Source organism: Capsicum annuum, chromosome 9 (genome assembly GCF_002878395.1).
Source record: "Capsicum annuum cultivar UCD-10X-F1 chromosome 9, UCD10Xv1.1, whole genome shotgun sequence".
Lineage (NCBI taxonomy): Eukaryota > Viridiplantae > Streptophyta > Magnoliopsida > Solanales > Solanaceae > Capsicum > Capsicum annuum.
Genome location: NC_061119.1, coordinates 151,558,884 through 151,577,089, shown reverse-complemented (window position 1 = coordinate 151,577,089; position 18,206 = coordinate 151,558,884). Strand labels below are relative to the sequence as shown.

Sequence of the window (18,206 nt, the reverse complement as noted above, 5' to 3'; positions counted from 1 at the left end):
AATGAAACTTCAAGGGACTTTAAATGGACGCAAGTGCTGCTTTGAAGGCAATAAAGTTGGTTCGTCAAAAATTATCAGTTTGCAGACATATTCACCAAGTCTCTAAAGGGTCCCAAAACAAGCTTGAGAAGGAGTGTTAGAATCCTTGTAAATATTCCAGAATAAATGTAAACATAGTAGGAAGCTTAATTTACTGTTGTAATTAAGTATTGATTTCCTTTCCTTTTTAAGACATGTAAACATCGTTATTTAAACCCAATAGCTTGAGGGAATAATAAAATCAAGTTCTCTTATTTTCTCTTCGACTTTACATCTACGAATCTTACAATGAGTTCAGCCTTATCTACATTGTTTCTGCACAAACTAAAAGTGAATAGTAGATCAAAATTTTCCAACCCTTGGGCAAGCCAAGCTCAAGGGTTGGGATTTTTAATGAACTTTATCCAAAGGGTTGACTCTTTCATGGTCATTATCAAAAATAAGAAAAAGCATACTTCAATTGTACCATAGTAAATACATAAACATAATCAAAAATAACAAAGAGCATACTCCATTGTACTGCAGTAAATACACTAAGGAAAAGCTGGATGAAGACAGAAAATCCCTTTGTACCTTAAAAGCAGCAGCATAAGCAGCTTGCAAATTTGACATTCCCTCAAATGGCATGCGGTTTGTAAGTAATTCCCACAGGACAACACCAAAACTATAAACATCGACCTTGTTATTATAATGCTTCTTCTCCCCCTGACGCAATGTAACAGTGCTGTACAACTGCAACAGATAATTCGGAAACCTTGAAAATTCGGGATAAAACATAGAAAATGTATTGAAACTGACCCGAGTAAGAATATATTTTTGAAAGAATAAGTCCAAAGAGAGACAGCACAAAAGATTTAAGCTTGATCAAGGCATTGGTGCACACAATCATATCATAAAATATATAGCAGACACCTACGAATTCATTGGGAGCAACAATAGGAGTATCACAAAATAAATACACTTTTGAGGGCGCCAAATTACCAAATTAACCAGGAAGAATGTAGTTTATAGGGCGGGTTGAAAATGATGACAACAACATCGAACAGCCTTAAAGATAATAAACTGGATAAGAATATCATCATGACAAAGTACACAGTCCATTTATCCCTTTGAAAGTTAAAAAGTTAACAGTTCAAGGCTTGCTTCGGACCAAGATCATAATTATTGTGATTCAGACGAGCAGAAGAGAAATTAAAAATTCTATATGAAGTTTTCTGTTTAAGTTTTCTTTGGATAACTGAGAAATTCTGAAGGAGCAAGGACACACATTTTGAGGATCGGTGGATAATGGACAACTCCTACCCATCCCCACTTAAATATCATGCTTTGTATACAGCAGGTTTCGAATCACGCATCGCTCTTACCACAATCAAATCTCTGGTGGCATAAATTTCCTTTTCAATATGAGTTACGGAAACTCCTTTTACGTGCTATAATTTCTGAAGTTGGGTAAATAGGACGTAAGTTTGGGTTTCAAGTCATCACCCATTTACTGTGTCATTTTTCTCCTCTATCTTGCAAATAATTCTGATGGGTCAATATCTGAGCATATATTCCTATGCAGCAGGTACATAATCCTATTCCGCATCATAATTACCAGCCTTTACTAATCTATCATATCAGAAAATGGAAAGTGTAGTCTATCAATTTCCATTAGTGGAATTATAGTAACTTCCCTAACTATTTTATTCAACCATGAAAGTTTATATGACCAATAAAAAAATTTGATAACCTATATCACCATAATTTTATCTTCCATGAAGAAAGATATTGATAAATTGATATGAAATTATAACTACCAACAACTTTCAAAGTGGTGTTGATTTACATTTCTAGTGGAGCAAACTAGACGGTACACTCGTGAACTTATGGGGTTGATTAAAATGTTAAATAGATACAAACCTCAGGTGCCATCCAGCGATACGTCCCAGTTTCTGCTGTCATCATCTCAGTGAGGGTCTCTTCCCTTGCTAACCCAAAATCTGCAAGCTTCAGAGACTTCTGATTGGCCGTGAGCAACAAATTGTCTGCATGAATGACATTTCACATGTGCTCTTTCTTAGACAGGAGAAGATTAAGCACACTAACAAATGAAATAGGGAAGGTAAAAAGACAGCGATGCCAACTTAAGAATAAATTCGAAGTTATCAGCATAAACTGACCCGTACATCAAAGGAAAATTATCAACTAAAATGTGTTTGCCAACCTCTGTTAGCTTTGCTACATTACATATTGAGATTATTTTTATAGAAAGAGAAAATAATTGAGACAGCAAGCAATGAAGTAATGGTGGAGCCAGAAATGTATACCACAATATCTGCACTAATAACTTCTTCCTTCAATGGATTACTGACCATAGAAGAGCCAACATAAAATGATAAAATAACCCAGAAAAGCAGTAAAATAGTGATGAATAAAGGAATATAGTCCAAAAACATAATATTTGGCCTGTTTAACATTTCAATTGATAACTACAGTAACAACAAAAAGAAATTCTTGTACAGCTCGACTAGCCAAGTGATACCAGGTTTTAGATCTCTATGTATAATGTTGTTGACATGTAAACATTCCAATGCCCGGGCAATGTCAAGCGCATAATTTAAAACCAAACGAAGGTCAAGCACTTTTGGTCGAATGCTGACTAAGTACTTCCGAAGGGACATTCCAGGCAGTAGTTCTGAAACTATGACCATCAAAGGATCCTTGCAAGCTCCAATAAACTGCAAACACGAACCATCATGTGAATGCCCACAGAAAATGCAAAAGACTTTACATAATATGCAAAGCAACATGAGCTAACAACAGAACCTAAATAACCATACATGTGAATAGTTACTAGCTAACACCACTCTGCCGGCTAAACTTAAAAAACAAAAAAGCGCTCGGGAAAAGTTAAAACCAGCACTTTGAGAAGATAATCGGAATACTAAGACGGAGTCTAAGGAACTTGGAAGAAAAAGAAAAATGATACTTACTTTTACAAGATTCGCATGTTTTACTCTTGACATCATAACAACTTCCCGAACAAAGCGGCTTTCAAGTGAAGCTCTTTCTTCTGAGGTGTTACCACCATTTAGTACTTTTATTGCAACAATTTGACCACCATACCTGGAGAGACATGAAGCATCTTTTGATAGATGAGAAATGAACAACAAAACAAGAGCAAATAACAAAAAGACACAAATGCTTTTTATCTTCATGTTATTTAGATGATAGAGTCAATGAATATATCAATTTCCAATTGTAATCCCTTTCCAAATGGCAAGCAAACTCTCATGTTACATTTTCTAAATTACATAGCAGTAACCTAACTAGTAAACCAATGGAACAGTATCACATTGGCCAATCACCTAAAGCAAAATCCACTAGTTACAACCTCACAGCATCACGACTCATAAGTAGGAAATGAAATGTGGCAGAACAGCAGTGATGATGAGCACTACACTGCTATTGCAACCTTTCATAACTACAACAGGAAACTACTACCTCAAATCATTAGCCTAAAAATATATAGGTAACATTACAAAAATGGCGTTACATACCTTCCTTCGTAAACCTTTCCATGAGCTCCCTCTCCAATTTTTGTTCCAATAAAGAGTTGTTTTGGATCCACCAGCACTCTCTCATCAATAGATAATTGTGTTGAGTGTAATATTGATCCATTCCGTGAAACGTCTTCAACATATTTCTGTACACTACCAACAGGATTTTCTTCCTCTTCTCTTTCTCCTCCCTTCTCACTGCAACTCATGGTTGCAAAGCTCGTATCAGATTATCCCTGAAAGCCTCATCCTCAAAAATAACACACACACCTCACTCTTTGAACCTACAAATTACTTGCAAACAACCATTCTTTTCCCCCAACACAGAAAAGTCAATACTATCTTCTCATGTTACCAGATGGATATTGGATGCTAGCAATAACTTGAACCCTCATATACAAAGCTTCTTCCTTTAACACTTGTTCAATACATAAAATTTTTAAATATAAGCTACTAACTTCCAAACAGTCCAACAACTCAAGCGAAATATGACTCCAAAATTCAAAAGAAGAACAACTCTCACCGATCTAATTCCTAAAGAAACCCAAGAATCGCCTAAAAATATAACCCTTTTCTTGATAAAGAAGAACTTGGCAGTCTTTGAATACCGTGCAGATACCCCCCAAAAAAAAGAAAAGAACAGAAAGAAGCTTTCAAAGGTAGCAACAAGAGAGAAACTTACAGTGGCAACTAAATATATATAAAAACATGTTTACTATTTCATGCATAGATAAGGACCTATCAAGCAACTTTGAAGACCCTATAAAGCTTTGAAATTGCTCTTCTTTTTTTGGTTTTTTGGTCCCTTTTTGGGGGGATAGGGTGTGGGGTTGAAGAAGGGGGTGGTAGGGTTAACTTTGTTCTGTACTAGAAACTCTTATCTACAATCAAAATGGCTAACGGCGTTCCTGTGAAGATATTCTGGGAGAGTATTTTCCGGTAATGACTCGAGAGTGGGGTATAAAGTGAGAGAAACAAAAGTAGGGGGAAGGTAAGGGAATAACTGAGGGGTCGTTTGATTTAAGGTATAAAAAATTCAAGGGATCGATATAAAATAAAAGATCACTTAATTCTTTGTTTGGTTGGAGAGATTAATCTAATTCGAGATAACCTATTCTATCATTTTTTTTCCTTAGTGATGAGATTACTTATTCCATAAACATGGTGGTATAAATTTTTTGGGTAATCTCAAGATAATTAATCTCAATATTAATTATCCCTGGATAACAATTTCCTAACCAAACGACTCCTGAATATATTACTCGTAAAAGGAAAGCAAGTTTAAAGTGCACCAAATAGGAATTAGACACGTAGAGAACACTGAGGACTCTTTGGGATATTATTTTGGCATTCTAGACATTACTCTTATTACTCCTTTACAGAAACGTGAAGCAGCACAGAATTCTTGATCATCATGTGTGCTTCCTTACGGGTATTTTCATTTTTTCCGGTTGTTTCTCTATTAACATCATTTGCATGTCTTCCAGCTGTCGATTTGGAGCTCAACGTGTCAAGCGGCAAATCAGAGTACTTTTATGTCTTCTCATATGTGTCTTCATACTTCGATGTTAAGTTGTTGTCTCAGCCTTTGTGGGGAGCTTTCCTGTTGGCTTCGCCAATATTCTGTTGTGATTTCACCATCGCTATGAGTTTTCTACGGTTAGTACTTTGTTTCTATCTCGCACTAGGTGACCTAGAGTTTGTTTCGTCTATTTTCTGTCGCCTTTGCTAAGGATTTTGTTGCTAATAGTTTTTTCTTTATGGGATCTGTCGATTTCAGATGAAATTTTTCTTATTTTTTATTGTCGTTCTTTCACAAGATTTATCGATTTCCCTGAGTTTGCGTTTTTTTTTCACTATGTAGCTTCTCCAAATTCTTCATTTTGTCGTCTATGTGGTTTCCCACTTTTATGTCTGTTAATTTCAGAGGTTAAGTTTGTTGGTGCGTTTGTGGATGAAAATTCTACGTGTGTCTCTTATTTTGGACCTACATACTTTTATTGTTTTGCCGTTTTGATTGGCAATTAAACTGAGCAGACTGCTATAGTAATATGTAATGACCCTTTCGGTCATTTCTCATATTTCTACTCATCTTCGCCGTTTGAGCTTCTCTATAGCTGCCCCAAGTTATTTATGACTTGCTAGGACTAATCATTCGATTATCGGGTAGTTCGTTTGTTTTTTAGAACCAATTTCCTATTTGGAAGTCTTCGAAGGTTCCAAATAGCCACCAAGCAGAAACTTCAGTAAACTATCTCGTATGTGAATTTTGACTACGCCAACAGCTCCGGAATATTGATTTTAGGCTAGGTAGACTTTTAGCTCGGGTCCCAATTCACCTAAGCTCATTCGACCTATTAGTCAAAAAGTTAAAATTTTAAATAATGGGTGTAGGACCCACATGAAATTCAAGAGGGGGGGTAAATTAAAAATTTTCGTGAGTCGACTATTGAATCTTCACATCGACTTACCTGCAAATCAATATACTTTACAACCAGATTAGATTTAAATAAGCAGATAAGTAAATAAGCAACTTGAAATAAAAATATGAAGATTTATCCTGTTTCGAAATACCAATGTGGTGCCTACTTCCAGTCCCCTTGGGTTTAAAAGTTTCCTAGATCTTTCAAAGTGGAGCTCGAGTACAATAGTTGTAAACAAGTTCTAAAGAATTATTTTGTTTTCGAGATCTTGTGACACAACCTCAGTTTGTATTACAAAGTTAACTCGATCTTATTCTTCGTATAATTATTGTAAACTAGGAAGTACAAAGTTTCGTGAGACTAAGATTGAGACACTCTGAGATTCTTTCTTGATGTTGCGTAAGTGCTTCGATCTTTGGTCTTTTCTTTTATAATATTTAGTTGTTTCGGCTTCTATTTTTCGTAAGGAAACCCAAGAGATTTCTTCTCAATCAAGGATTTGAATTGATTCCTTGATTGAGGAATGACACCATAAAGTATGTTCATATCAAATATGTCCATACGTGGTGCAACTTCCACAGCCATACATGTTTATATCAGATATGTCTATGTAAAGGGTGTGGTCTTCTTTCCTTTTGCTCTTAGTCTTGATTGTCGGTTTGCCATAATTTTGGGAGGCCAGTACTCTCCATGATTGATATTGTGGTCTTCTTTTCTTTTGCTCTTGTCTTGATTAATTTGCTTGACATAAGTCTCGGAAGCCAATAATCTCTGTGATTAATATTCTTCCAATCTTGGAGCCAGCTTTCTTGTGAATAGATGTTTGCTTCCTTTCTGGATTGATTCTGTTTGATCCTTTATATCTTTGGTGTATCTTGCAAGATATTAGTTTATTAGTTTGTCCTTATTAAAACATATAGTGAGAATATGGGGTAACAATTTCCTCCTTTTTGATAATGACAAACAATAAACATCAGTTGACTTCCCTAATTTTGATGATGTGCTCCCCTTTTTTGCAAGTGCCTCCGATGTTCTTGTTTTCTTTAAGCATCACTTGACTCTCATCTTTTGATAGTTGGATTGCTCCCCCTGTCTGGCAAGCACTTCTGATGTTTCGCTTTTCCTTGAACATCAGTTGACTCTCATCCTTTGATAGTCGACTTACTCCCGCTGACTTGCAGGTACCTCTAATGTTCCTGCCTTTCTACCTCTTTTGGTAGGTACCTCTAATGTTCCTGCCTTTCTACCTCTTTTGGTATAATAAAAAAAAAATAATACAACAAATAGAAAAAAAAGGAAGCAGTAGACATAGAGAAGATAAAGAGTCTAATTGATTACCAAAGGATTAAAAAGAATAAAAAAATATAGTAGACAGTGTGAAACATCCTTTTACAACCCAAAAAGGGACAAAACCCTCTTTTGAATAGAAGTCATCATTCACCGCTTGGCCAAAAAATATGTGAGAGTGTTATGCATGCTATGGCAGAATTTGTCATAAAATTTTTCAACGTTTTTAAAGAAGGAGGAGTAGGAGTTCTTGATGGATATTGCACGATCATCATTTAAGGAGTTGACTTGAGACTTGAGGGAGTCTATGCGAGTAAACACTCTAGTAAACAACTTGACACCTTCTTGTTTGAATCCGTCGAGGGTCAACCGTACTGATACGAGAATAATCATGGAAATAAACTTATGTGGGTATGCATTGAAAATGACCAAGTGTATGTGCAAGAAAAGTGTAATTAAAGGCCCAAATACACACCAAAAAAGCCCATTCCATACACTAGAGGGGCAGCCCATTCTTGAAGGGCCATTTTGGTCATTTTAACTTCTATTTGTTTTGTAATATATAAGAAACATGTTAGGGTTTATTCACTTAGTTTATGAATGAAATTGTAAGTCTTACAAGACAAAGAAACACAAGTCCTCTTTCCTTGAGGCCCCCAAAATCGAAATTAGAGCTTAGACAAGTGTAGAATCACTTGTGTTTGCATTTGCTTGGAAACATTGATGCTTGGGAGGTGGATTCCGATCTTGTATCTTTGTAAGAGATAGGCTTATTGTTGTGTGTAGTGTTAAGGGTCCAAGAGTTATCATTATTGGGTTTTTAATATTATACCTTCATGTGGTCTATCTATCCATCATTTTTCTTTTGTAATCTTGTATTGTGAAACCGTTTTTATTATTGTTGTTGTTCTTCTCATTGTTGTTTCATCTTGTGTTGTTAACTTAGTTTGTTATTGGCTGCAAAAGGTGTCAAACACCTAGTTATATTATCCTTCTTGTATTTCATTCTTAAATCGAGAGTGGTCTTCAAAAGGGTCCTCGATTCTTTGAATTAGTGGACTATTTTTGGAGTGTGTTTGGACTATTTTGAGCCAATTTCGTGTGTTCCTTGTTTTTTTTGTATCATTTGGTATCAAAGCCATCTTTGGTGTTGTTCTTACAATACCAATCTTGGGCTTTCTTGCTAAGAAAATAATAAAAAAAAATTGGTGTTCTTGTTGTTCTTGGCCTTGAAAGTATTGTTCTTGTTGTTCATCTTGGCCGAGGTTACTTGTAGCATCTAGATCTAGTAGTCTTTTGGTGTGTATTGTTGTTTCTTGTGTTAGTTTCGTGATTCACTAACACTAAAAGGTGTCTAGTGAACAAGTTAAAGTTGTGTTGTGAACAAGGACCTAGGGCGAGAATTTGTGACTTGTTGTGGCCGGTTGAAACTTGAATTCGTGAATATTGTTGTTGTTCTTGAAGGGTTGTGGTCTTCATCTTGTTCTTCATCTCATCTTACAACTTAAGATAACCAAAAGTGTAATATAGATTCAAAAAGGTGAACCTACAAGTTGTAAAGTTGTTTGTGAGAAGACTTGAGCCATCACTTCCTTGATTTAACATCTACTTTTCAACCACTTTCCTTGTTTCAAGGGACCTTGTTTTGTGGTAATTGTATGAAGTCAAGTCTTGCCTTTTGAAGATTAGACTTAAAGGAGATTCAAGACTTATACTTTCCCTCTAAAACCAATTGTTTCCATTACATGGTAACTAAAGTTTGTAAACTTCAACTAGTGACTAATTATGGGGCCGTGACCTATGGTATGCTGCCATGTCACCCAAGTTACTATTCATATGAAAATTTTAAGCTCAAATTGTGATCTTTTAGTTTCATTTTATTGTCTCATTGGTTTCATTTGTTGATTCCAATACTAACTTGCAAACTAGTGACAATTTACTAGATTGTGAATTGGTTTTGAAATCATTTTTTTCCGTGTTTATGTTGCTTTGTATGTTTTATTCTTTTGAGTCATTGTACACACTCGATACATTCACCTTTGCACATACTCGGTTCACCTCTCAACGTTTTACGGATTACAAGCAAACTTATAATAATTGTGAGATCAAAAGTAAGAAAATTCGAGGGACAAAGGATTAAAGAGAGAGTGTGAGGACCATTCTTTGAACAACTAACTTGTTTATGTTTTGTAGGTAACTTCTTAGCTACAATGGACAACAATGCTCTTGGTGCTATATTTGAAAGACTTGAAACTATCAACCGATGAATGGAAAGTATGCTCACGACTATGTCCTCAATCCGAGGAGAGATGTCTACCATGAATGAGAGGTTGGAACGAATGGAGAGTCGAAGGAACTCTCGTGCTTCTACTCCTTGACTCCATGTTTCCTCAAGTGGTCATGACCAAAACCCTTCCATCACCATTTCCCCCGAGACTTTGCCTATAAAAGTCAACCCTCCAAGTTCACCACAAAATGCCATGAGACAAGTTACTAATTACCCTCAAAATCGAGAACAAGGTAGATCATTTCTCCCGCAAGTTGATCAAGTCCCATATGAAGGACTTTTAGGCCTATTCCCTTTCATCCAAGCTCCACAACTGAAGATCCACATTACCAAAATGGCCCCCTCAACCGAAACTCCATTTCCTCAAAACCGATATGTCCATATAGAGGAGTATGAAAGAAAGAGACATGAAGTATGTGGAGTCTACGATGATGCTTATATAATGGAAGGAGACTTGATTCGGATAAGATTAAAGCCAAGTCTCAAGATGGAGAGGAAGTTGAGGTTCAAAATGAAGATATTGGCCAAACTTGTTCATATTGACCTCTCGGGTTCTTCATGTTTTGCGGACTGTTTTGAGTGTTTTTTTTAGTGGCCAATTGAACGAAGTAAAGCCGTGAATTTGTGGGTAAATTTTTCTCAAGATGGAGAGTGATACGAGAATAATCACGAAAATAGACTTATGTGGGTATGCATTGAAGGTTACCAAGTGTATGTGCAAGAGAAGTGTAATTAAAGGCCCAAATACACACCAAAACAGCCCACTCCATACACTAGAGGGGCAGCCCATTCTTGAAAGGCCTTTTTGGTCATTTTAACTTCTATTTTGTTTTGTAATATATAAGAAACATGTTAGCGTTTATTCACTTAGTTTATGAATGAAATTATAAGTCTTACAAGACAAAGAAACTGAAGTCCTCTTTCCTTAAGGCACCTAAAACCGAAATTAGGGCTTAGACAAGTGTAAAATCACTTCTGTTTACATTTGCTTGGAAACATTGATTCTTGGGAGGTGGATTCCGATCTTGTGTCTTTGTAAGAGATAGGATTATTGTTTTGTGTAGTGTTAAGGGTCCAAGATTTACCATTATTGGGTTTTTAATATTATACCTTCATGTGGTCTATTTATCCATCATTTTTCTTTTGTAATCTTGTATCTGTTTTGTATCTTGTATTGTAAAGCTGTTTTTGTTGTTGTTGTTCTTCTTCTCATTGTTGTTTCATCTTGTGTTGTTAACTTAGTTTGTTATTGGTTGTAAAAGGTGTCAAACACCTAGTTATATTGTCCTTCTTGTATTTCATTCTTGAATTCGAGAGTGGTCTTCAAAAGGGTCCTCAATTCTTTGAATTAGTGGATTGTTTTTGAAGTGTGTTTGGACTATTTTGAGCCAATTCCTTGTGTTCCTTGGTTTTCTTGTATCACGTACCGTGCCTATATCAATTCTTATGCTCTTCCCAAGATCTAGATACTTGGAAGTCGACTCCTGAAGCAACATTACTCCTTCCTCAATAGCTTTAAAGTGATCCTTGAGTTCCTTCAGTTCCTTAACACAGTAATCATGGGGTTAGAAATAAACTTGCTTACCTTAGGGAGTTCAGATCTTGCTCGGGCAGAGTCCTTTTTGCACTATTCATTATCTACCAAAATATATCCCATGCTGGTGAAAGTTTTGGAGTCATAAGTAGCGGAGACTTCTACCAGGGGGTATGCAGAGAGGCTAATAGAGTAATACAAGAGAATCCGAGTAATCAGCAATCCATACGGTAGACTAACGGAGGCATGAACATCCGTAGCACTCTCAAGCATATATTAACGAATCCAAGTAGCCCAACTTATCTTGTGCTTTTTCACCATGCAATACAGGACAAACACATCATGGCAGGTTATGTTGCTGAGAGATCCCTTCCTTGTAATCAATGTGGTGGCTATGATGTGGTACTTAAAACATAGAGACAAGGGACTAAAATTAGAAGACATTGTGTTTAGGTCAAACATGATCTTTTTAGCTTCTTCAAAGCTAATTTCAAAATCTTTGGTCTAGTAGCCATTCATAAAGGGGATTACACCAGAGAACTTTGTATCAAATACTTTTTCAAATAGAAAATCATTTAGTATAATTCTTGTGCCAAGCATAAGCCTTTCAAGTTTGCCGCTATCGGGAGAGAGGCGGAGATTAGCATATAACATTCGAATGGGATCCTCATAAACTTCCAGTCCACATAGACGAAAAACCAGGGACAAGTCTTGAAATTTTAAAAAGTGTCTGACATTGCAATGAGCTTTCTTTAATTGACAGAGATTGAGTACGTGACTGGGTACAATGGAGCGAATTTTGAAGGCTATGAACTTTTTTTTGCAAGCATGTCCAGAATTTATACATGTCCTCAGGAGGGAAGGTGTTTAGGGAGTTTAAAAGAGGTTTCTTGACTGAAGAGGCTAGGCTGGGGGCTAGACGTTTTTTGATAATAATTGACTGTTGAGAATCGAATGAAGATTCGTTAAAGGATTCAGAGATAAGAACATAATTATCAAAGAGAGGTTTCAAAAGGGATTTGGAATGATTCTTCATGGAGCGAGTTCCGGCCATAGGAGAAGGGCTTGAACCAGGGTTCTAAAAGGGCAAATAAGAAGATGAAAGAATGGATAGACGAAAGGGGGTGAGTGAACCGAGGAGAAGATAAAAAGGGTGAAGTAAATAAGGTGACTATTGGAAGTTAAAAGACGGCAGAAAGGGGATGTTGGGAAGATAAAAGGGTACAGTGGCAGCAGAGGTGGCGTAAAAAGCGGTGGAAGTAATGATGAAAACCTTTTTTTGTAAACCAATTTTCAAAATTAAAAATAAGGCAGTAAAAAAATGTTCCAACATTGGCAAAAACAAAAATTCCAAAGATAAGACTCATAATGCTTATTGATAATGTGATATTGATGATAAACGATGAATTGTGGACATATACTCTACTTGCTTATTTTTTTCATGATTATTTACTATAGCACTAGCAGGGCTTGTTCTTTACTTTAGCCCTCGTGGGGCTCGCTCTTTATTATTGATATTAATTTAGATATTATGATGATGTGATGATACTCAACAAAGCTAAAAGATATTATGATGATATGATGATACCCGACAAGGTCGGAGGATATTATGATAATGCCCGACAAGGCTGGAGGGGATATTATGATGATGTGACGATACCCGACAAGGCCGGAGGATATTTTGATGATGATGACAGTTATGATGGTGATGGTTATGATGACCAGGTTATGATATTGATTGTGTACCTTGCATTCAATCTTATATGCACATCGCCTATTACCGGTATGCGCCTATGTCTATTATGAGTGGTGTTTCTACCACTCATTCATACTCATTGTTCGTGTTGATTTAATGCATAAATGAGACAAACTTGTGGTTAGATGCACGAACATCTACTCGATGCAGGTAAACAGCTAAGGAGGTAAAAAATATGGATTGGAGCTGAAAATGATAATAGGAAAACATAGAAGAGTGCAGTTGAAAACATCATTTGCATTAGGCCCAGTTACCGCGACCGCGATCCTCTAGCTGCAGTCGCGGTCAGTCAAGATAGTCAGAGCAACACGGTCACGGAATCTAACCACGTTTGCATAGGCGCAGTCGCAGTCAAATACACGTGATCGCGGATCAGTGGGAACTGGCCCAAGGGCAGAATTGTAAAATGTCATGGACGAATCCCAAATCATTTATAAGAAAAAACCCTTTCTTCCTTGGGTATTGCTTGTCTCATAGTATAGTTTTGAATTCTAAGCTTAAAACCTTAATTGGGTAAGTGTGTAATCAACTTTGGAGACTCAAATTTCTTAGTTTCTTATTGAAGAATGAATATTTTGGTTGACCCACATGGTATATTTCTCTTTGCTTTCTTCATGAGTAGCTAAATAATTTATTCTTGGGATTATGTTGAATTAGTGTATGATTGTGTGTGGGTGTTATTGTGTTTGCATGGATTTTAGTTGTTGAGTATGGTTTTCACCATTGCTTGAGCTTATGAGTTGGGATTTGATAGGTAAAAGCTCCAAATTCCCAAATGGGTTTGATGGGTGAAAGCTACAAGATCTAGAAACTCTTTGTCATCCTCGAAAGAGGGACTTAGATGAATATTAGGTAACCCATAACATCCTCAAAAGAGGGTTATCAGGGGACAAGCCATTGATAAACAACTAAGCCTATGGGTTACTACGCTTTGCAATCTTAGAAATAAGTGTTTAGGGATTGTAGTTCATGTCAAGAGTATCATCCTATAAATAGGGATGCTTGGTTGAGGTTTTGGGTGGTTACATAAACTCCACACTTATTAGGTGCTCTAAAGAGCCAATGGGTGAAATCATTGTGGTTTTATCGAAAAATTGATCTCAATGACATTTGACCTAGCCTATCCATTACTTAACAACTAAATCCCTTGATAAACCAACATTATCTCACATTTGTTACCTCTAAGGAGACATAACCCCAAGATTTCTCCAAACCTTGAATTTAGACTAAAGATAGCATTCACTCCATACTAGTTAAAATTTGTGTGAAGAATTTTCGATTAATTCCCCCTATTTACTTCTACACATTGATTCCATTAGCATTTCAGATAACTTTATAGTAACGTGAGCACCCATAATTTATAAGTCTATAACATTCACTCCTTGCGATTCGACCCCAATTTACAGTGGGTTACTTGAAAACGACGCCTCATCCCTAAATTATGGGAGTGAGTTGAGCATTATCATCTATCAGCCATTATTGGGGAGCGAATATAGATTTTACTTATGTGGTGCTATTCTTACTTGGGAATACCCAGAGTGTGGTAATTTATGTTATTTGTTATTTTGACAATTTTATAGGCGATCAAAGTATGAATGGAGCAATGAGTGATAATGTAAGTAATTTTGGCCCCTTTGATACTGCACTAGACGATGAGGGCCAATTAAATGAAGTAGGGCAAATGAGTGTTATCCGCATCCCGCCGACCAACGAAAATGGTATTTTTCATGTGACTAGTGTTAGGCTTCATATGCTATAAATGTAAGGATTATATAGGGGTCAAGCATATGAGGACCTGAATGTTCACTTGAAAAACTTTGTGGAAGTTTGTGCGTCATTTAATATAGCGTATATTACACAAGGATCCATCCGGCTTCAACTCTTTCGATTTTCATTAATGGGTGAGGCAGTTTTATGGCTACGCTTACTTTTACCCGGCTTAATCACCTCTTGGGAGAAGCTCACCATGATGTTCCTTGATAGATACTTTCCACTATCAAAGATGCTTCAAAAGCAGGATGAGACTGTAAACTTCTGAAAATTGAATGGGGAACCATTGTTTGAAGCGTGGGAGAGGTTTAATGGAAAGATAGAGCAATGCCCAAATCATGAGGTTCTGGATAAGATGACCCTTGAGATTTTCTATCAAGCTCTTGACTCATTGAACAAAAACGGTTGTGGATAATACGAGGGGTGTCTCTATTATAAAATTGCATCATCTTGCGACTTTTCGATTGATAGGTGACGTTTCTAAATAAAACCGGGGGTGGGACACCCGCGATGTCGATGCTCCTAAAACCCTTCTACTGCCTCCATAGTAACCAATGAGCAAAGAAAACGAAAAGAGGAGAAGGAAGAGACCATTGCCAAGATGATGACCCAACTTGAGCTTCTAACGAAACATGTTATGGGAGTACCCACAAAAGCGGTAAATACCGTAACATCAAAGCCTTATGAAAATGATGATAAGGTAAAGAAGTTGGATGAAGAAATTCGGCACTTAGCGAACTACTCGCGGGTTCCCGGCCCGCCTTTTAAAGGCAAGGTTGGAATTAAGGTTGGATAGATCGATACTGAGATAGAGATTGGAGAGATAGTGAATGTGACTATGACCTCTACTTTCATCCTCATGATAGGGCTAAGGCCAAGGAGTCAAATGTCATTGACCCTGAAAAGTTCAAGACCAAAGATATTTTGGCACGAATCTTGAGTATAGTTGAAGGTGCAGACAAAATGGTCCGTGAGTTGAAGGGTGACTTCTCCGTACTCTCTCAAATGGTGGTGTCTCACTCTGCCTCCATCAAATAATTAAAGACCCAAGTCGGGAAAATCTCCACATAACTAAATGCAAGGGTTAGAGGTAGACTTTCGAGTGACACAATTGCTAGCCCAAAGAATGAAGTACAAGTCCTGGCAATTGTCACTATGATTGGGAAAGCACTTAAAGAACCCCTTAGAGGAAAAGTGAGTTAAAATATGCCAAAGGCCAAGCCAAAGGAGGTGACACCTCAAAGAAGAAAAGCAATTAATGAGAAAGATCTAGATGAAAGAATAAGGAAGTGGTTGAAGTTGAAATGCCGCGAGGAGAAGCAAATACAACTATCTATGTTTCTCCCCCGTTCCCTCAACGATTGCATAAAAGGAATAGAGTGACATATTGAGAAAATTTATGGCAAAACTTAGCAACTTTTTCAAAAATATCCTACTACTTGAGGCGATTCAAGAGATTTCGGGATACGCTAAGTTAATGTAGAAGTTAATTTCTAAGAAGAAGCTCGTTAAAGGTGATACTATCAAAATTACTCATGGGTGCAGTGCTATCGTAGATGACAAATTTGTGAAAAATAAAAACTACCCTAGAGCCTTCACTATCCCTTACACCACTGGTACTCGTGAGTTTGCAAAAGCTCTTTGTGACCTTGGTGCAAGCATCAACCTAATGTTGTATGTCATCTATAAAAAACTTGGCTTAGACACTCTTACACTAACCTCGATGTGACTTTTTATGGCAGACTAGTCCTTACAAAGGCCGGTGGGTATATTGTTTGATGTTTTTGTAAAGGTGGACAAATTCATTCTCCCCGTGGATTTCATTGTATTAGACCGTGAGATGGACCAAGAGGTGCCTGTCACTCTTGGTTGTCCTTTCTTGGCCATCGGGAGAACCATTGTCGATCTAGAGCTTGGGGAAATGAAATTTTGGGTGCAAGAAGATGAGGTGTCATTCAAAATTTGCAAGTCAAATAAGCAAACCACGGAGCTCCAAGTTGTATTCGTAGTGGATGTTGAAAATGAGACAGTGATAGATGAGAGGTTTGAGGACCCACTGTGATATTAAAAAAAGAAAGACATCGTGCCATGATGATAACTAAGGCGCTAAGTGGGGGACAAACCACAAATGCCACAAAAGTTGCTCGTATCTTTTTTGTTATATTCTTGTAGTATAGATGTTGTCCTTTGCATTTGAATAACCCATGCATTTGTGGCACTTTGGATTGCATTGAATGAGCTTTGAAAAGGGTAAAGTGTGAAAGTTTACTTTGAAAATCCGAGAAGGAAAATTCTGTGAAAATTGAGTAAAGTGCTGAACAACAGAAAATAGGGGAGCAAAAACTACTCGCAGTTACCGCAATCACGGCCATCGTGTGCAATCGCGGCTACAAGGGTGCCTTTGGTTGCGGCCACTGACCGCGGTCGTGGTCATTTCAGTTATTTAAACCCTAGTCTCCTTTATTTCCCTCACTTTCCTTTTTCAAAGTTTTACTCTTAAATTTAAGCTACATTATTGGCCATGTGGTAAGCTCTCGATCAGCCTCTGGGCACTTTCCTCTTGCATCACAACTCCGGTAGGTGACATTGCTTTTATTTTAAAATATAGGACATTGAGTCCATGATTAGGAAAGGGCCTAAAGTTTGAATTGTTATGCTTTACATGTTGTCATACTTATTATTTGTGTGGTGTTGGTTGCTTGATTGAGGTGTACACACAAGTGGGTAAACCATGAGTACCCAATCGTGTGTATGGTAGACAAATGTGATATGGACACCTTATGTTTGATAAATTGCTCAAATAAAATTTCAATAGTGGTATTTAATTTTGAAGGGCACATTTACATACTCATGTAGCATTGTTCACACGACCTTCATTTGTACCCTTATTGTAGAACATGCTAGTAATCTAAAATTGGGAAGAAGTTGACCATGTAGAACTGACATGGAACAGACCTCAGGTGTCTTGATCGTGGTCATAAACCACAACTGCGATAACACGGACACGGCTCTATCTCGCGATCGTGGTAACTGAGGGTAGGTTCCTCTTATGTCAAAAATCCTGTACTCCTAATTTTTAGCTAGGCAACCCCAAACACGTAGTCCAATAAACTTTAATAATCAATCTAGCACAACTTGCATGATTCGACTAACATTGAAAGATATAATGTGTGTTTGGTATTTTCAGGACAACGTCATGGATAAGTTTGATCACATCTGGTTTGTGGCACCCTAATGCCACACTCACTACTATAGTGATCTTTTAAAGATAAAGTTGCTGTTAGAAATAGGAATTTGGTTGGAGAAAATATTGGAGAAACTACCGAATTTTCATGACAAACTTGAAGCCACAGGGTGGAGGTGCTTTGCCCCGGATCCATGCCTTGTAAATGAGAAATGGGTCAGTGAATTTTACACAAATATCAGTGAAGTATCTTTATCAGACCCACTCAATGTGATTGTGAAAATGTAGGAGAAGTCGGTAAAAGTTAGGGCTAGGAAAATCAACGATGTTTATGGGCTCAAGCAGGCAGACATGGGTGAATTCAAGGCAAAAGGGTGTAAATCG

At 37.1% G+C, this 18,206-nt stretch overlaps 1 protein-coding gene and 1 pseudogene across 1 annotated transcript in view; both read right to left on the bottom strand.

The window, feature by feature from the left end:
* Window positions 1–4,584, bottom strand: part of LOC107842400 (serine/threonine-protein kinase STY13) — a 20,209-nt gene extending 15,625 nt beyond the window's left edge. The window contains exons 1-5 of the mRNA XM_016686227.2: window positions 3,582–4,584; window positions 3,015–3,147; window positions 2,564–2,759; window positions 1,942–2,066; window positions 613–771 (exon numbers count right to left, since the gene is read on the bottom strand). Of these exons, the coding sequence (XP_016541713.1) occupies window positions 613–771; window positions 1,942–2,066; window positions 2,564–2,759; window positions 3,015–3,147; window positions 3,582–3,790 (822 nt within the window). The 5' untranslated portion in view covers window positions 3,791–4,584. The remainder of the gene's footprint in view (window positions 1–612; window positions 772–1,941; window positions 2,067–2,563; window positions 2,760–3,014; window positions 3,148–3,581) is intronic.
* A 10,313-nt stretch (window positions 4,585–14,897) lies between these two features.
* Window positions 14,898–14,983, bottom strand: LOC124887533 (annotated as a pseudogene).
* Window positions 14,984–18,206: the final 3,223 nt, after the last annotated feature.